The 16,234-nt window shown below is 39.0% G+C and overlaps 3 protein-coding genes across 8 annotated transcripts; 1 reads left to right on the forward strand and 2 right to left on the reverse strand.

The window, feature by feature from the left end:
• Positions 1-203: 203 nt before the first annotated feature.
• On the reverse strand, positions 204-1,933 carry LOC103995391 (NAC domain-containing protein 87). Of its 4 annotated transcripts, none has more exons than XM_018830500.2 (5): positions 1,776-1,933; positions 1,430-1,661; positions 1,131-1,319; positions 775-1,055; positions 204-698 (listed from the first exon to the last, which is right to left on the reverse strand). In XM_018830500.2, exons 3-5 carry the CDS (start codon positions 1,315-1,317, stop codon positions 330-332), a joined length of 837 nt encoding a protein of 278 aa, XP_018686045.2. In that variant the 5' UTR covers positions 1,318-1,319; positions 1,430-1,661; positions 1,776-1,933; the 3' UTR covers positions 204-329. The 4 variants fall into 4 exon arrangements, with proteins under 4 accessions (XP_018686045.2, XP_064935959.1, XP_009414240.2 ...); XM_065079887.1 differs by having other exon boundaries at positions 1,131-1,328; XM_009415965.3 differs by having other exon boundaries at positions 1,131-1,322; positions 1,776-1,932.
• Positions 1,934-2,951: 1,018 nt separating this feature from the next.
• LOC103995390 (thioredoxin-like 1-2, chloroplastic) lies at positions 2,952-4,717 on the forward strand. Its single transcript, XM_009415964.3, has 4 exons — positions 2,952-3,270; positions 3,576-3,752; positions 3,847-4,011; positions 4,201-4,717. The coding sequence occupies exons 1-4, from the start codon at positions 3,076-3,078 to the stop codon at positions 4,462-4,464; spliced, it is 801 nt and encodes a 266-aa protein (XP_009414239.2). The 5' UTR covers positions 2,952-3,075; the 3' UTR covers positions 4,465-4,717.
• Positions 4,718-8,083: 3,366 nt separating this feature from the next.
• Positions 8,084-15,521, reverse strand: LOC135586522 (kinesin-like protein KIN-14B). Of its 3 annotated transcripts, none has more exons than XM_065079889.1 (12): positions 15,131-15,521; positions 14,574-14,886; positions 14,390-14,473; positions 14,078-14,245; positions 13,877-13,983; positions 13,591-13,766; positions 12,074-12,235; positions 11,774-11,989; positions 11,392-11,429; positions 11,114-11,241; positions 9,515-10,739; positions 8,084-8,589 (listed from the first exon to the last, which is right to left on the reverse strand). In XM_065079889.1, exons 2-12 carry the CDS (start codon positions 14,722-14,724, stop codon positions 8,474-8,476), a joined length of 2,571 nt encoding a protein of 856 aa, XP_064935961.1. In that variant the 5' UTR covers positions 14,725-14,886; positions 15,131-15,521; the 3' UTR covers positions 8,084-8,473. The 3 variants fall into 3 exon arrangements, with proteins under 3 accessions (XP_064935961.1, XP_064935962.1, XP_064935960.1); XM_065079890.1 differs by having other exon boundaries at positions 14,574-14,688; positions 15,131-15,516; XM_065079888.1 differs by having other exon boundaries at positions 14,574-15,521.
• Between the last annotated feature and the right edge of the window lie 713 nt (positions 15,522-16,234).

The following is a 16,234-nucleotide window of genomic DNA, read 5'->3' on the forward strand; positions in this document are numbered from 1 at the left end:
AACAAAGCATGTAAGTGATTGGAAGTGGCAAATAGTTTATGAGACTCTTTTTGCCTAGTTTTCTTCCTTATATGCAAGTCCTCGAGCCTATCTCATCAATGGATATCTCCTCACACAGTGCTGAGGAAGCAAGCAACAGACTACAAAATGTTAGGTGATCATGTTATGACTCATGTTGCTTGTATTAATCACACAAAGAAAGATTGATGATGATGCAATCTAATCCAACAGAAGAATAAATCTTCAACATCAGAGCTAACACCATATAACATTTCAATATATACACACTGAGATCCTACGAGTGATGCTACGTTCTATACTGGATGTGCTCAGAATCCATAGCTTGTCCAGGTGAAGTCCAAGTCGTCGTAATGCTTCGACACAGCAGAAGAAGAGATGTCGGTGAACTGCTCCACCTTGCACGGCTTCCTTGTGGCGGCGGATACGTCGTTGTTTGCAGCAGCGAATGCTCTCATCATTGCTTCATCCTGGTGCAAGTAGCCCACGTCCGTCGATCCCAGCAGCGTACAGTAAGCGCTTGGATCCTCCACGCCAGGAGGAAGACCTGTGAAGTTGGATTCCATGCGAGGGGGATCCATGAACGGAGGCAAGGTAGCGAGGTCCATGAGATCGTCTCCAAGCGGGCTTTTCTTCAGTCCTATGTTCTTGTGGAAGACCCTACACACAACCCATTCATCCTGCAACAGGAGGATTCTGGATTGTTAACGTTGAAGAGAACTGTGGAAGAGCTAAAGAAGGTGATGGTATTATTACCTTTGCGGAGTTTGGCAGATTGGGGAGAGAATGCTTGCCTTCAAGCCTGAACTCGTGCATCACCCAATTAGTCTTTTGTCCCTTGGGAGCTCTTCCTTGGTAGAACACAAGGGTCTTCTTCATGCCAACGAGGACTCCTTTGTCCCTATAGATCTCCTTATCTTTTCCTGTGGCCTTCCAGTAGCCAGCTTCGGTAGCTCTGTTGGTCCTCATGCCAGTTGGGTACTTCCTGTCCTTGTGGCAGAAGAAGTACAAGTCCTTCTCCCCCATCTTCGCCTTGCCTACCGCATAGCAACGCACCATGCACCCAAATTGAGATCAAAACTTAGAAGCCAAAGAGAAGGCATGCAACTCACCTGGAAGATCCCATGGCTCGCACTTGTTCAAGTCCACATCTCCCATAGCTTTAGCGGTGAAGCCAAGGTCAGTGACCTTTGGTGTGAGGTAGTGAGTTATGATCTCTTCATCCGTGGGGTGGAATCTGAACCCAGGAGGCAAGTCGATGCAGTCATCCACGTCGTTGAGCACCGAGACATCCACCATGGCTGCTGCACCTCCACAAAGAGACAAAAGTACCAGGAGAAGAACAAACAATTAGGGGAGGTAGATTTGGAGCCGAATTAAAGGAAGAAAAGAAGCTGAGAGCGAGAAGGACCTATATAGATGGATAACCGGAGGGCCTAATCAACACCCGTGGAGTTGAAGGCACTTCCAAGAGAAGCTTCAAAGGAAGGGGTCCGTCCATTTCTCTATTGCTATCGTTACTGCCTTCCTTGCCCATAATATTCCTTTCCTACGCCCAATCTTCACACCTCCTTGTCTTCATCTTCTTCCAAGCTCCTGACGTGTAGTTTCTATGAATCTACTGCTACTCGGTACAAATTTTTCTGCAAAGTTTGTTCCACAAAACACATGATGATCAATTGGTAAATCATCAATCAGCATATAAACAAAATAGTTATTTCCTCGGATTATCTCTAACTTGAGCTCAAAGACCATACCACCTCGATCAGACCTCCTTTGAACTAGACGAATTTGGACTCATCTTGTTTGGCAGATGCAGATGATTAAACTTGATAGAAGAGGAAAGCTCGACCTAATGACTGCAAGTTTAAAGAACACATGGTAACGAGGACTCTGTTCAAAGGAGGACCAGTTAGGGATAGGGTGGTTGGCCTGTGGCTAAACATTACTGTCTTTCCACCAAGAATTTGGTGAGGTCAAAAGGTTGGATAGCCATGGTTTTTTGTGTGTTGTCATGTAGCTAGTAACCATACCTCCCTTCCTTGCATTTCGATAAGATCCTATTCAAAGCTTAAGTCAGTATAAAATTGGAAAGATTCAATTAGAGTTTTCGGTATAGAAGTCTATATCTTGTGAGATAAGATCCTATTACTATGATGTACCAAACCCGAGATACAGCTCATCATTTAACATTGAGATGTGACTACATGACATCGATATATCAATCATTGTATCGAAATATCCATCTTTTTATTATTCCATATCATTAGTAAAAATAAGACACGTCAAATTGAAAACTTTACCTTATGATTAGTGGTAATCACTGGTGGTAATCACCGTGTACTGCAGTCTACATAGACGATCAATTCCATTAAGCTAGGTGTATTCTTATCATACGTGAACAAATCTTGTTGTCTTATCTACTTACCAAATTCTGCGACGATCACGACGAATTTATGCTCCATTTTTCTCGTGATTAGATTGAATGCAATCTCTTACGATTACCACGACGAAATCATCTCTTATCCACTCTAACCTTATCCAAACGTGAAATTTCCGGTAACAGCGTTCTTATACTTGACGCGGAGCGTACGAGCGGGGACTGTGACCTCCCGCGTCCCGTCGGCATCGTGGGTCCCATTTGGGTCTGTGGCTTAAATTTTGGGGCGTGAATCGGGGTTTCGAAGTCGGGACCGGTGTTTTGGCCTTTATCTGAAGCCTATCCACTTTCCCAAGCGGTAGCAAACGATGACCAAAAACGTGTCGTTTGGGAGACCAGCCACCTTTGACTAATATTCACCGTCCATCTTGCGCGTTTGGGTCTCTGATCTGATAATCGACGGTTAAGATTCACGATAGGAAACTAAATAAACGGAACGGATAGGACAAAAGGTGGGTCTACTAATTTCCATTTGCTACGCCCTATTTATTCCTTCGTCCTTTCGTCTGGAATGCTCTCCATCCGCCCCTTCCGATTTGCCCTGGATTGATCTCCTTCCAGCTCTTTGGTTTCTGCATCTCGACCGGAGGGAGAGGAAGGTTGGACCTTTGGAACCAATGGCGGAGCTTTTGGCTCAAAGGTGCTTCCTTTCCTCGTCCAGCGGCCACGCTTGCTTGTCGCGTTCTCGCGAGCAGAGGGAGAGCCCCGCGTTTGTGGCGCTCCGTCGCAGTGGCTTCCACGGGAGGACATTGGCTCTTGGTGCGCTGCGAGGGAAGCTCTTGCGTGGACGCGTCTCTTCGGTTCCTGTGCAGGTGCGTGGAGGCTTCAAGATCCGGTCTTTTGCCGCTTTTGTCCTGTTTATTGATATGATGAAATGTTTTAAAGATTTGATCTTTTATGACCAGGTCAAGAAATTTCTTTGTTTGCCTCTTTTTTTAGTTCGCGTTCCTTCGTTTCCTCTTTTCGAGGACCAGAAACAATCTTTTTAGGGTTTTCATTGACCCTCCAAATTTATACTTTATGATGGGCTTGCAAGGGATTCCTCGTTTAGCAATTTGATGCTATTTGATTTTCGTGGTTAAAGATTCTAATAACTCTGTCTACTGGTTGTTCGCAGATGACCCCTTCGATCGGAAAGTCTTTGAAATGGTGGGAAAAGGGTCTGCAAGCCAACATGAAGGAGATCGAGTCGGCGCAAGATCTCGTCGACTCCTTATTGAACGCAGGCGACAAGCTTGTTATTGTAGATTTCTTCTCCTCTGGATGTGGAGGCTGCAGGGCCCTCCATCCCAAGGTATGATCTTTTATTATGAAATTTCTGCTGTTAGGCTTTAATTTCCTCTTATTTGAAGGTATTCAAGAATTAATATCCTTTTTCTTTGGTGCAGATTTGCCAGTTTGCAGAGAAGAACCCTAATGTTCTGTTTCTTCAAATCAACTATGAGAAGCTCAAGTCCATGTGTTATAGCTTGCATGTCCATGTCCTCCCATTTTTTAGGTTCTACCGCGGAGCCCATGGGCGCCTCGGCAGCTTCAGCTGCACCAATGCCACTGTAAGATCCAGAACCCCATTCCTCTTCAATCTTCCCCCCCTCATTTTGTCATTGATATGTGGCATTAGAACATGAACATGGTTGTAAGAGCACCATGTTTAAATTGTTATTGTAATCGGTCAATTTCACACTCAGGATCATTTCTAGGTCTCTGATTTTGACCTCTCTTGTGTGGTTCATCATATGCAGATCAAGAAATTTAAAGATGCATTGGCCAAGCACAGCACGGACAGGTGCAGCCTCGGCCCAGCAAAGGGCTTGGAGGAGTCGGAGCTTCTGGCTCTGGCTGCAAACACAGACCTCTCCTTCAATTACGCCAAGATGCCATCTCTTTTTCCAAGTCCTGATGATGTTGCAGAGAGAGCTCGTGCAAGCCCAAAATTCCCTGTGCTTGCAACCCTCAGCGACACCCAGGATTCTGAAGACAAGGCCATGGTCACCGCTGGCAGATGACCTCCATTTACCCTTGTACCTTTCGCAACTGCTACGTATACATGTACACTTTTGTTCAATGTAGGGGATCTTGTCCCAGGCCTCTCTTCTGTGTATATGTACTGTTACCATAGATGCAGCAGTGCAGGCGCATGCTTTTTTTTTGTGTTTGAGCCTGCTCAGTAGTCATGTGGCGAGCGATGAGGGAGGGAACTTCATGTTCTTGCTCGAGGGTTTGTGCATAATCTTTATATCATCCTTGCTTCTTTGTGACCGTCTCGTCTCGTGTGATGTGAATGTGAGTGTGAAAGTACAAAAAACCAGTTGTTTTGGATCATCTCAGGACTAGTTTTTGATCCAAGTGAAGAAAAAGCTGGTGGTTGATGAAACAATGAGACTGAACCTTTTTAGTGGCACCAACAACAAGAGGAGAGATTGGCTACGTTTTCATAGAAAAAGCATTGACTTGTATGATCAAATTTACTGAATTGCAGGGGAATAAGCAGCATGCGGGAGATACAAATTGGCTGTGGTATTCTTGAAGAAAATTGCCAAACAATTTGATGAAATTAGTGTCATTATTACTATTTCCCTCTGTTTCATGTCCATAAAATGTATGAAAACATTACGAGAGAGAGAGAGAGAGAGAGAGAGAATACCATGAAGCTGGTGGCGAGGAGGCGCGAGTTCTCGTGCTGCACTGTCTGCCGCGTGCAGGGAGGGCGAGCGCCAAAAACGTGACGGCTGTTTTTTGGCCGCACTCGCCTTGTCCTCGTCACGAAGCCCGGCAGCGGTGTTTACATCAGACGTCTGTCCGCGGCTCCCTGTCGCGATCTTTATGTAACTGCGTCCACGTATCCAACTCCCGTGCATGGAGGCTGACGTGACACGTGTTTTTGTTCTTATCGTAGCAGCTAACCCGTTTGGCACCGTCATAATCGACACTCATCTTTGGAGAACTTACTACCTCCACATAGCTGGATGGAAGATTCGTCGGAGACTTCATGTCGTCCATCCATGTGGTGTTCTCGTGGTGTTCCAGCATATTCCATTTTAGCCAAAGAGTAATGTGGAAGATTGTAGATGGATGAAGTCCAAGTTTTGTGTAAGGTCGAGCACGGAAGTGGTCCAAGTATGATTGTAGTTTACCTCTTGTCCTAATTCCATGCGGTAGAAGGAGAACGAGGAGGATATGTGAATGGTCGTAACTGTTACGTGTGATCATTATGAACATATGGCAGGCGTACGACCTCGAAGGTTGGTTGTTGAAGCGCATTCATGGCGACGTGAATGATGCAGATAAGCTGTTTGATGGAATTGGGAAGAGGATGTGGTACTGCTGAATGAATGCAGTGATTGCGGGGTGGGTCAATGTTGGGGACGTTGACAATGCACGTAATGTTTTCAAGTGGATGCCTGAGAGAAATATGGTCAGGTGGATATGGGGTTCGCCAGCTTTGCTAGATGAGTTGAACTTGCCAATCTAGGTGCAGTGGATTTGAGGGAATGGATATGTAGCTTATAGACGAGCATGGATTGTAGACTATTATTTCCATGATGCAACCATTGATGAACATGTACGCTGACTCTGGAAATCGGGGAAGCATTGGGGGTATTAAGAATATGAAGCTGAAGAGTGTGATCACTTGGACCACAATGATTGCAAGTTTCGCTTTGCATGGCTTGGGTCAGAAGCTGTCAAGATTATTTGTAGAATGGGAATTATTAGTGTTCAACCTAATGATGTCAACTTCCTAGCTGGTCTCTCGTCTCGTATTTATTTATTTGGAACTGACAGACGTAGGAAGGTGGTATTTTGACTAAATGAACTCAAAGTGCATGATCAAATGAAGAATTCAGTCCTATGGTTGTATGGTTGACTTTCTTGGACGTGCAGGTTCTGAGAATTGCCTGATATCTGTTTTAGAGGTTTGCCTTTTGAGCCAAATGGAGCAATGTGGGGAGCTCTTCTGGCTGCTGCTAGAAGAGGTGAGGCTAAGCTTGGAGAACTTTGCTTTGAAGTTGAACCACACTTTAAGCTGTTACTATTTCTTTTATCTAACATTTATGCAGCACATGAGAACTTGGATGATAGTGCAAAGCTCAGGAAGATGATGGGATATAGGGGAGAGATGAAAAAGTCAAGACCCAGTTGTATCATGAAGGTTCACACCGATCTTAAGAAGCCAAGGAAGGCAATTAATTTCTTCCAAAAATTAAAAAAAAGAACAGATATTATCTATGAAGTAACATACTCTTAATTTTGACATTGTTGAAGTGATTAGTCTAGACTGACATTCCGAATGTCTGTCAATGATTTAGAAGTTTGGTCGCTAACTTGGCATTTGTTCATCACTAGACTTGCTTGCATTCTGGTCTTCTTTATCATCAAGTTGTTGGTGAGACAAAACTCCTTGATCCTATACTATATAATCCTCAAAGAGAGAAAAAAAAAAGAAAAGAGAACAAACATTCTGCTTTAATGATATCCTTGCAACAAAAGCTTCATATCAGATTCATTTTGCATTTGGGCAAATGAAAGTTAAATGCTACTTTTTTGCAGAGCCAATTATCATATTAAATTCTGATAACTACCATACATCTATTATGGTTGACTGTATCAAAGCATGTGGAAAAACTTATACTGCTATGCTGTTCATCTTGGCAAAACATCTGGTCTAATGAAGTATTGTGGAAATTAATATCAAATGTTTCACTTAGGAATGCATAAGAGTCTACGTGTTTAATTATAAGGTATAATATTGATCTATTAGCCAATCACTATTATCATGATTCGGTTCTTCTTTAGATACCATCTAATTTCGATCTCTGGATGGTGGCATACATTTATTGCTGGTTGGCTGGCAGGATCAGAGGCAGTGGATCTTTAATCATCCACAACATGATGGCAAGCATTGAAGGAGCTAAAACATACATCCTTTGAATTCCTAACTTGTTAAGCTGAGGTAGCATGTGGCTAAACAGGAAGTTCTTTTTTTGTGATTCTATTTTGGCCTCCAAATGCTTGCTGATTTTACTTGTTTTTCATCTATGTTGCCTTTTATTTGTCATGAATACTTGCTACCATTCTCTTGTTTATGAAAGACAAAAAGATTCCATTTATTTCTACCTATTTTTGAATGTGATACTCCATTATGTTAGAGACATTGTATGTTTTTGAACTTGTCACAGTAGCATAATTTTCTAGATGCTTTGTTGACATTATTGTTTGTAAATTATCATTTACAAAATAGATATAATCATGCGTGGAAATTGCATTATGCAGCTTAAGAGAGGGTACAATTAGTCTTCCAACTGAAATTTATGGTTTATCAGGCATAACAGACATCCTGTACGTCATTTCCTAAATAAGATTAATTGTCTGATCAAACAACTAACATAACCTTTTGGTAGGTTTCCGTTCTCATGAACATAAATGCAACAATCATCAAGAGACCTTCTTCAGCTGGTGGTTTCTTTACATAGATAAATGAATTTCACCGACACCATTATGTTGTTCACTGATCCGTAGTTATTTGGATCACTGAAATAAAAAGCTGTGGGCCAATCATGCAATCAACACATATGGCATCCTTCCAATAGAAATGAGGATTTATTTTCAAATGAAAAGTACAGTTCATGCACAAACTTCAGTGTCTTTTTATGTATGGATTCAAACAGGAAAGAAGCATTTATACACAGACATCCATGTGCAGACTTACGAATGGACGCTCATATACATATGCACTTGGAGACACATCTAATAGAGAGATGCAGATGTGTTTGCGACATACATAGCACACGCATACGTACATACTAGCATGCATATGCGTGCACACACAGTGAGAGAGAGTGTTTTAAAGATATCTCTTTTCTTTATTGGGTCTGGTTATTTGCCAAAAAGGGTATAAGAATTTTTTATGTGCAGAGCAGGATTGCTCTGTAATATTTTACTTAAAGAAGGAGGGCAATATTATGGTCTTCTATGTTCCATCCCACCAGTTTGAAGAAAAAAAATTGCAATTGCATTTTAATGTAGTAAGCCATGGAAGAAATCACAGCCTAGTCCAAGACTCTGAATGCCCAAGCCTAGTAGTACACTTGCCCACAACCTTTGGATGGCCTTCAAGAATAGCCCATTTGTACCTGAAGTGAAAAAGGAAAAACATGCTTATAGTAATTGGTTAGACTATACGAATAAGCTAATCCATAACAAGAAGGTGCTTAGCTGCCTATATCCTTGGAAAAATTGGCAATCATGTAGGGGTAACTCATTAGTCACTAATCTGTCTGGTCTTTGGCAGAGAAAAGTTGGGAATGATATGATGTTCTCTAGAATCTGATCAGATGAAGTACAAGGTACAGTCTTAAAGGTGCTATGGTAAAAAGGTCAATATTTTATTGCCAATTTTTCAGGATAAGTGATTTAGGTTCTACTTCTAAATTGGAAAGAATCCATATTTTTTGGGCAAAGATCATTATTGAATATTGCATGCCATCTTGCATTAGGTTTTTATTCAGATTTCTTACTTTGTCACCTATGATCTTGAAATGAGTTAGAATCTTAGAGGAAGATTCTGTGAAAGTGGAGGTGATGAGTTTACTGCAAAATTTCCCCCTTTTTCCTTTAGCTGCTAGCTGTGAAACCAAAGCTGCAATAGGTGTAATACTCCTTATAATTTCGGGTGTTGATATTAAGTTGTTGTGAGATTTTAGTGCAAAAGTATTTTAAACTGTTGTTTAGTTCAAAGATATCATCTTTGCTTGAGGAGATTCTATTTTTAACTAACAAATATGGATTATGAATCTAGTAACTAACAAAAATATGTTTGATGCATGCTTATTAATTGTTCTAATCTCATTTGCTGGACTTGTGCCTCTTTTAAGCATTCAGCCTGTCTGATTCTGTTGTTGGATTTTCTTTTTTTGGTGAGGATAATGTAGGTGCTAAACCCTATCTAGAGAATTACCTGTTTAAATCCTTGGACACCACTACACAAGGATATTAACCTAGAACCTACGGAACCAATTCCATTTCAGAAATAGCTTAACTGACTGGACAGAAGCTTACCGTGTTCTTCATCATGGCAACTGGTAATATGTATCATGGACTCTTTCAAGTCAGTATGTTGGTCTGGTTGTAATGAATGAGTTGCAAATAGTGATCTCCTAGGTGTTCTAAAAAGCATGCAAGATTCCTCTTTGTTCTCCTGTTGTTCTGGCCTTGAACAATCTTCACTGTAGCTGTCCACTGAAATGGGGTTTTCTCTGAATCCAGGTGTTTCTGTTAGTACAGTAACTACAGTCAAATCTTCTTGTACTTGACCACCTGTTCTTTCTGCAGCTACTTGATCATGATCTTGGTTCTGATCAAGCTGTGTATCTTCCATGTCAGTCAGTGAACAAACAATGAATCTTCTTGCTTCATCTAATACAATGCTTTTTAGAGAATCTACACCATTAAGATTTGTCTTCTTTGTGGACCCTGAATTTCTCTTTCTAAAATTTTGGATCTCTGCCTGGTTACAGTATATTACTCTGTTCTGTTGCTTGCACATGATATTTCTCTTGTCAACCGGAATAGCAAATATGCGTTTACCACCAACATTATGTGTTCGAGTTTGACCTGTTGTTTGTAGATGAAGCCAATCTTCAGTGAAATGCTTATTTTTATTAATTTCTTTGACCTTCAAACTTCCATTGTTGAAGCATCCATCATGAAGAGAAGTCATTGAACTTCTTGGGGATTTCTCCTGTTCCGGGAAAATTACTTGTTTAATCTCATATTCTGAAGTGCCTTGACTACATTCAGTATCATCATCTGCACCATGTCCCTGAATTGCATAGCCGGTGGACATGCTAAAATCTGAACCGTAGTCAGACAGACAAGCAGTATCCTTTGCTTGAGAAGTTATGGATTCAGCATAGACAGATGCAGACCTTTTCATCTTTGAAGGAATTGCTGATTTCTTTCTCGTACCTGTAGAAGAAAGGTGAACTGAACCAGTCTTTTGTTTACTGCAAATTGTTGGTTTCATGAACCTGGGCAAGCTTGGAGATGTTCTTTTGAAACCCTTGGCATTATGCAAATCAACTTCCCCATTAAAGTGAAGATCTCCAGTCACTGTCAGTGAACCTTTTGCATGCACATCATTCGATTGATCGAATCCCGTTAGAAGTGTTAGTCTCTCATTGAGCCTCCCAGTTTCTCTTTGCACATCTTTTTGTTCACTTTCTAGTTCTGTCATTGTTTGTTGCAGCTTAGCCATTTCAACTTCCTTCTTAGCTTGCAGTTCCTATTTCCAAGACAAAAGTAAGCTTCTGAAGTAAGAAAAGCAGAAATAGTCAATAGGAAAAAAGCATTTTTAATTGGAACAGGAAAAGCTCAATAATTTGTATGTCAATGTATTAGGCTTGCTTGCTGGTGGCACACGTATTGGAATATTAGATTTGTATGAGCTTGCAACAGAATGTAGAACATCAGAAATCATAAGTTTTTGCACCAAAGAATTAAATGCTGTGCATACTAGGGAATTATTTTGATTTGAACTAATCACCTGTACAATGAATAAGATATTTACTAGAGATATACTATGTTTTGTGTGTGTGTGTGTGTGTGTGTGTGTGTGTGTGTGTGTATATATATATCAGTGTGTGTATATAAACTTACTGGTGATTTTTCACTTTCTAGGTGGATACTTCTCACTCGTGTAGCAAAACCCAAAGAACAAATTGTCTCACATAAATCTTCTTCTTTGGGGCTTACATGGACAAACATCAACGTCTTTGAGTCTGATCCTGTAATTACAAGTGCAAAACTTAGCAAAATTATTGGCTCTTACTCATGGTAAATTGAAATAATCTTGGCAAAATTGTTGGCTCTAAATTATGGTAAATCGAGAAATATTTAACCATGGTTTCTTTAATGAGAGAAACTGTGAAGCTTACCTAGTGAATCTCTGAGAACTTGTGTAAGCTTGCTGTTCCTGTCAAAATGAAGAACTAAAATTCAAAATTTATTCAAACATCACAAAAAAAGAAGATATATCATAGGAACTGCAATCATAATATATATTAAGTTGGTAGTATCATAGAACAAATATTTAATTGAAATGCCCCAACTTATCTGATTCTGAGTGAATTTCAGAAAGTCAACTGAAACATCTCAGATCATGAATGAAATATGTTGTGAACAAACTGGTGGACAAGCTCACAACTCGAATGGCATGAGAAAATCAGCGAGCGACACGGGAAAGATATGATTAGTGTAAATGTTTTCATACAAGGAACTGTTGTTCAAGAGTACAGTTGATATTCTTATAATACATACCTGTATGGAACATGGTTCTTCTTATGCTGGAGTGCACTGATGACATCACCAAGAGCTGACAGTGACAAGTTAATTGCCTTCCCCTCTTCCAGTCTTCTTCCTGTTGCTTGTGTCTTTAACAGCCGCTCACTTCCACCTAGATCGACCATCCATATCTTATTTGTTTCCTTTTGTCTCTCAGGTGCAGCAGAACAAGTTAGTGATATGCAAGTAAGGCTGTCCTGCACAAGAACTGTTTATTGTCCAAAGATGTTTCTTTTCATCCAAAGGTTGTCATCACTGTAGGTATGAAATAAATACCAGTGAGATCTGCTTGACTTCAAATTGGACTTTGTGGAAGCTGTTGACCTGGATCGGCTTCCAAGGTTGTATAGTCTTTTAACTTGCTCAAAGTTGCTCACTTTGATAGATACAAGGTTCTCTATCTCAATGCCTCCAAGTGAGTTCATTTGAATTGAAAGGCTGTAGATAATGATTAATGATTAGCATTTTGTTAGCTAAAATTTTCAAATAAAAGCATAACAAATTTAGTATAGTTCTTTAAATCGGTTGATGATGGATTTGGCTCTTGTCTATGATTTTGGTTTAATTGTAAACTGTAAATTACTCTTCTTCTCTGCAATAGAATTGTAGGTCAAACATGACAACAACGACAAAGCTGTAAGTCTCAACATATAAGGTCGGCTACATGGATTTTTTTCTTGCCATTGAGATCTGTAAGTCATATGTTAAATTCAGAGTACTTAAATTTTTATTATTATTTCTATTAAAATCTTTTTAGATCTTCCTCTACCTCTCTTCATACTACTAACATCAATTATTGAACATTTTCTGAGTATCATATTTGGAGGTCTCTTGAGCATATATCCATATCATTTTAAATGATTTTCTCTTATCTTATCCTCTATCGAAGTGATACCTAGTTGTTCATGAATAAAAGTAATTTTTTTTTTATCTTTCCTAGTAACTCCATACATCTATCTCAATATTCTCATCTCGATAACATAAACTTTTTGTATATATTGTTTCTTAACACTCAGATCCATAAAGCATTATTAGTGGTCAAACAAAAATCTCCACAAATCTAGCATAGGCATTAAATGTTGCCTTTCAAGTCTAATAGATTAGTTGTGCATCTTTGGCTGAGGGATTAGTCAAGTTGATGAAGAATAGAGCCGTTTAGGGAATTTAATTGTATCAAATATGGTGATAATGCAGTGTAGTAAATTTGCAAAAAAAAAAAAAAAAGGCTGAAAGTCTTTCTAAATCTGCGTTAGCTATTTAGATTTAATAGTTGGACAAATGGGTATTGGGAAAGTCGTGGGCAGAGAAGGTGTTGTGATAGAGGTATCGACCAAATATATTTCTTTAAGTTCCATATGAAAGGAGATGTATCCTAAGATAAGGACATGTATCCTAAGATACATGAGTTAGTGTGATGAATCATAACTCATTCAAATGTTATTCTGTTTTACTTCCATTGTGTCATTTTGATATCATCAAGCAATTTCCACTTTTCATGACCTATCAAATCAGACAATGCAAGAGAGTATCTACATCTCTATTTCTAATTTTTACAAGACTTACAATGAGAAGGTAATTTAATTCTTGCAAATTATGTTCTGCAAATAGGATTTTGTTTGCCTATTCCTATAAGAATAAAAAATTGTGTCTTTTTCTACTTTATGGCTTAGCATACAGAATTATAGCTACAGTAATTTGCCTCACTAATGGGTTCCCAAAGTTTCTACATCATAATTAATGGTCTTTGATATATAAATGTCTTGATAATGTATCCAAATAGTTTTTGTTCTCACCATGCTTTATGAACCCTTTGCTTTGTGCTTTGTGGAACAAGTAGATCTCTTAGAGTGCCCATGTAGATCTCAAGCATGCTGAAGGTGAACTGGAATGTATAATTGCTTTCTAATGCTTGTTCAAATATTGCCCGAATCCCACGAGGCACAAGACCAAGATTGCTTGGAACACCTTCCTAGATACAAATTATAAGTTGGTCAAACCTTGATAATTTGTCCATTGGTTGACCGTATTTTGTCTAATCCAAGACATGATAAATAATTTGTCTAAACCAAGAACTCTTACCATGCTATAAGTTTTACCAGTTCCAGTTTGCCCATAAGCAAAGATGCAGACATTATAGCCATCCAAGGCAGATTTGATCACAGGTTCAATCTCAGAAAACACTTCTTCTGAAATATTTTGAGAATGCACATTATTTTTCTGAAATCATGATAATATATTAATATATTTTCAGAACTTAGACTGTTATATTGTTGACTTTACCTTGTGTTGATTGTGGATGAAAAACCTTGTCAAAACTGTATTGCTTGTTCTTATCATCAGCAATTCTTAGGAACAACTTAGTTGTATCTGAAGTGAGCACTCGTCTTGCATATCCACAAATCTCATCAGGGAGGAAAGGCCTTACACGGCAAAATACTCGAATATTCCCTGTATAACAAGAAAAATATGAGTCAGTTCTATCAATTGTTCAGCCTCCTTTTAGTTTTATACTTGCAAGATTTATTGAGATATGCCTTTCAGAAAAGGATGAGCTAGGAGTGAAAGATTTCAGTCCAGGATCAGTGCTGCTACCTTTTAGATCAAGAAAATCATTTAGTGCTTGTCTCCTCCGTATGGATAACTCTTTCAGTTGGACAGTAAGAGAAGCTAATGCATCTATTTGCAGAAGAAAATGAGAATTAAGGCAAGAATCCTATCAGACAAAGGCAGCACATCAATTTTACAGTTCAGGAAAGAAAGATAAATGTGATTTTACCTTGAATCTTTGAAACACAAAGATTATTGTTGGATTCATCACAGTCTCGATTCATCTTTTCAAACATTTTGCTCTTTACCTGCAGATCACCTTTTAAATTGCTCGATTGCAGCTCCTTGATTATGCAGCAAACTGAATCAGGTTCATCCATTTTACTCCACTAAGAACAATTTATGATACGATGAATAGCTTTTTTTATCCTTGATTCCCATTAGACATTTCATGGAATCAGCTTCCTCAGGTTGCTCTTTTTGGATATGTTTCAGGATCACTGAAAACACTACAGTAGTCTTCTGAATGCTGCTTTTACATACTGAATTACCAGTGGAAAGATTGTTGTTGAAAAAAATATGTAGGAAACACACAAAGAATGGCAGAAGTGAGAAATGAAAGAAAAGAAAGTTGGATCCTCTAAGGAACCAATTAGAGAAAGAGTAGAACTGCTAGCAGAGAAGGAATCACATAATTTCTGAACTTTGTCTACATGAACTAAGATGGATATCATCTATACATAATATAGGGAAAATTTGAGAGAAAAAGGTGGAGATGCCAACTACCTCTGAAGAGCTCCATCTGCAATATATGTTCTTTTGCAAGCTACATCCTGATGAATTCCAAGAATGTTGCTGTCTTACCAAGAAGAAAGAGACAGTTCCTACTCTAAGGGCATCATAACTGGTTCATTTTCATTCTTTTTCCCCAGTCAAAGTTTTGAACGAGACAAATCCTTGAAAGCAAAGAAGAAAACTGAGACACGTAGTTGACCACTTGACCTTGTACAAAAACTTAATAAGAAACAAAAGATAGGTCTGGAGATCATTAATGAGAAGGAAGTTGGAATATTTAAGAGATTAAATGGTAAAACTCAAGTTTTACTGACTCCCATTTCAATCAGAAAGTGACATCAGGGACCTACTGAAACTTTTGCTCTTAACAAATTTCTTCAAGTAATTCTCTAGAATCCACTTTGTGAAATTGCAATAGAAGCAGCTCCATGAGTAGGCAGAGTAGGTATGATGATAGAAGGAATTTGCAAAATCATGTGAGAAAGCCAAAGAATCAGCTCATGATATAGACCTGAAGAAGAATAGTTTGTTATGTGGAATCTTAAAGGTCCATCAAATTATCAGAGGAAGCATTTAAATTGTATAGAGAGAGAGAGAGAGAGAGAGAGAGAGTAGCGTGTCCCAATAAAATAAAATAAAATAAAATAAAATAAAGGCGATTATGACTAGGGGCATTCATATGACATTTATTTTAATAATGTCTTGGGCAGCTGAAATTGTTCTCATTGTGATGGCTATATTTTAGTTTACCAAACTTTCTGGTATTTAATGTTTGAATAATCAGGTCATGCTTATTTTCATAAGTTTCTTAGAATTGATTTTGAAACTGTACACCAGCCATCTCACCAGCCTCTCAAAAGCCGGATAAGAAAATTGCCTTCCAGCCCCTGAATCCTGTTACATCACAATCATAACATTCCAATTTGAAATAGTCATCTTCTTCTTTTGAGTTGGCCATCTAAATACATGGTTCTGTTTGGTCTACAGCATTCATAAACATGTGCAGATACAGTAGGTTTTTTGTTTTTAGCTTTAGGATCATGTTCAGATATACTGAAAGGGATCTGATTGATGAATCTAAAGCATGTTATACCT

The sequence above is a fragment of the Musa acuminata genome, chromosome BXJ1-8 (assembly GCF_036884655.1).
Source record: "Musa acuminata AAA Group cultivar baxijiao chromosome BXJ1-8, Cavendish_Baxijiao_AAA, whole genome shotgun sequence".
Classification (NCBI taxonomy): Eukaryota; Viridiplantae; Streptophyta; class Magnoliopsida; order Zingiberales; family Musaceae; genus Musa; species Musa acuminata.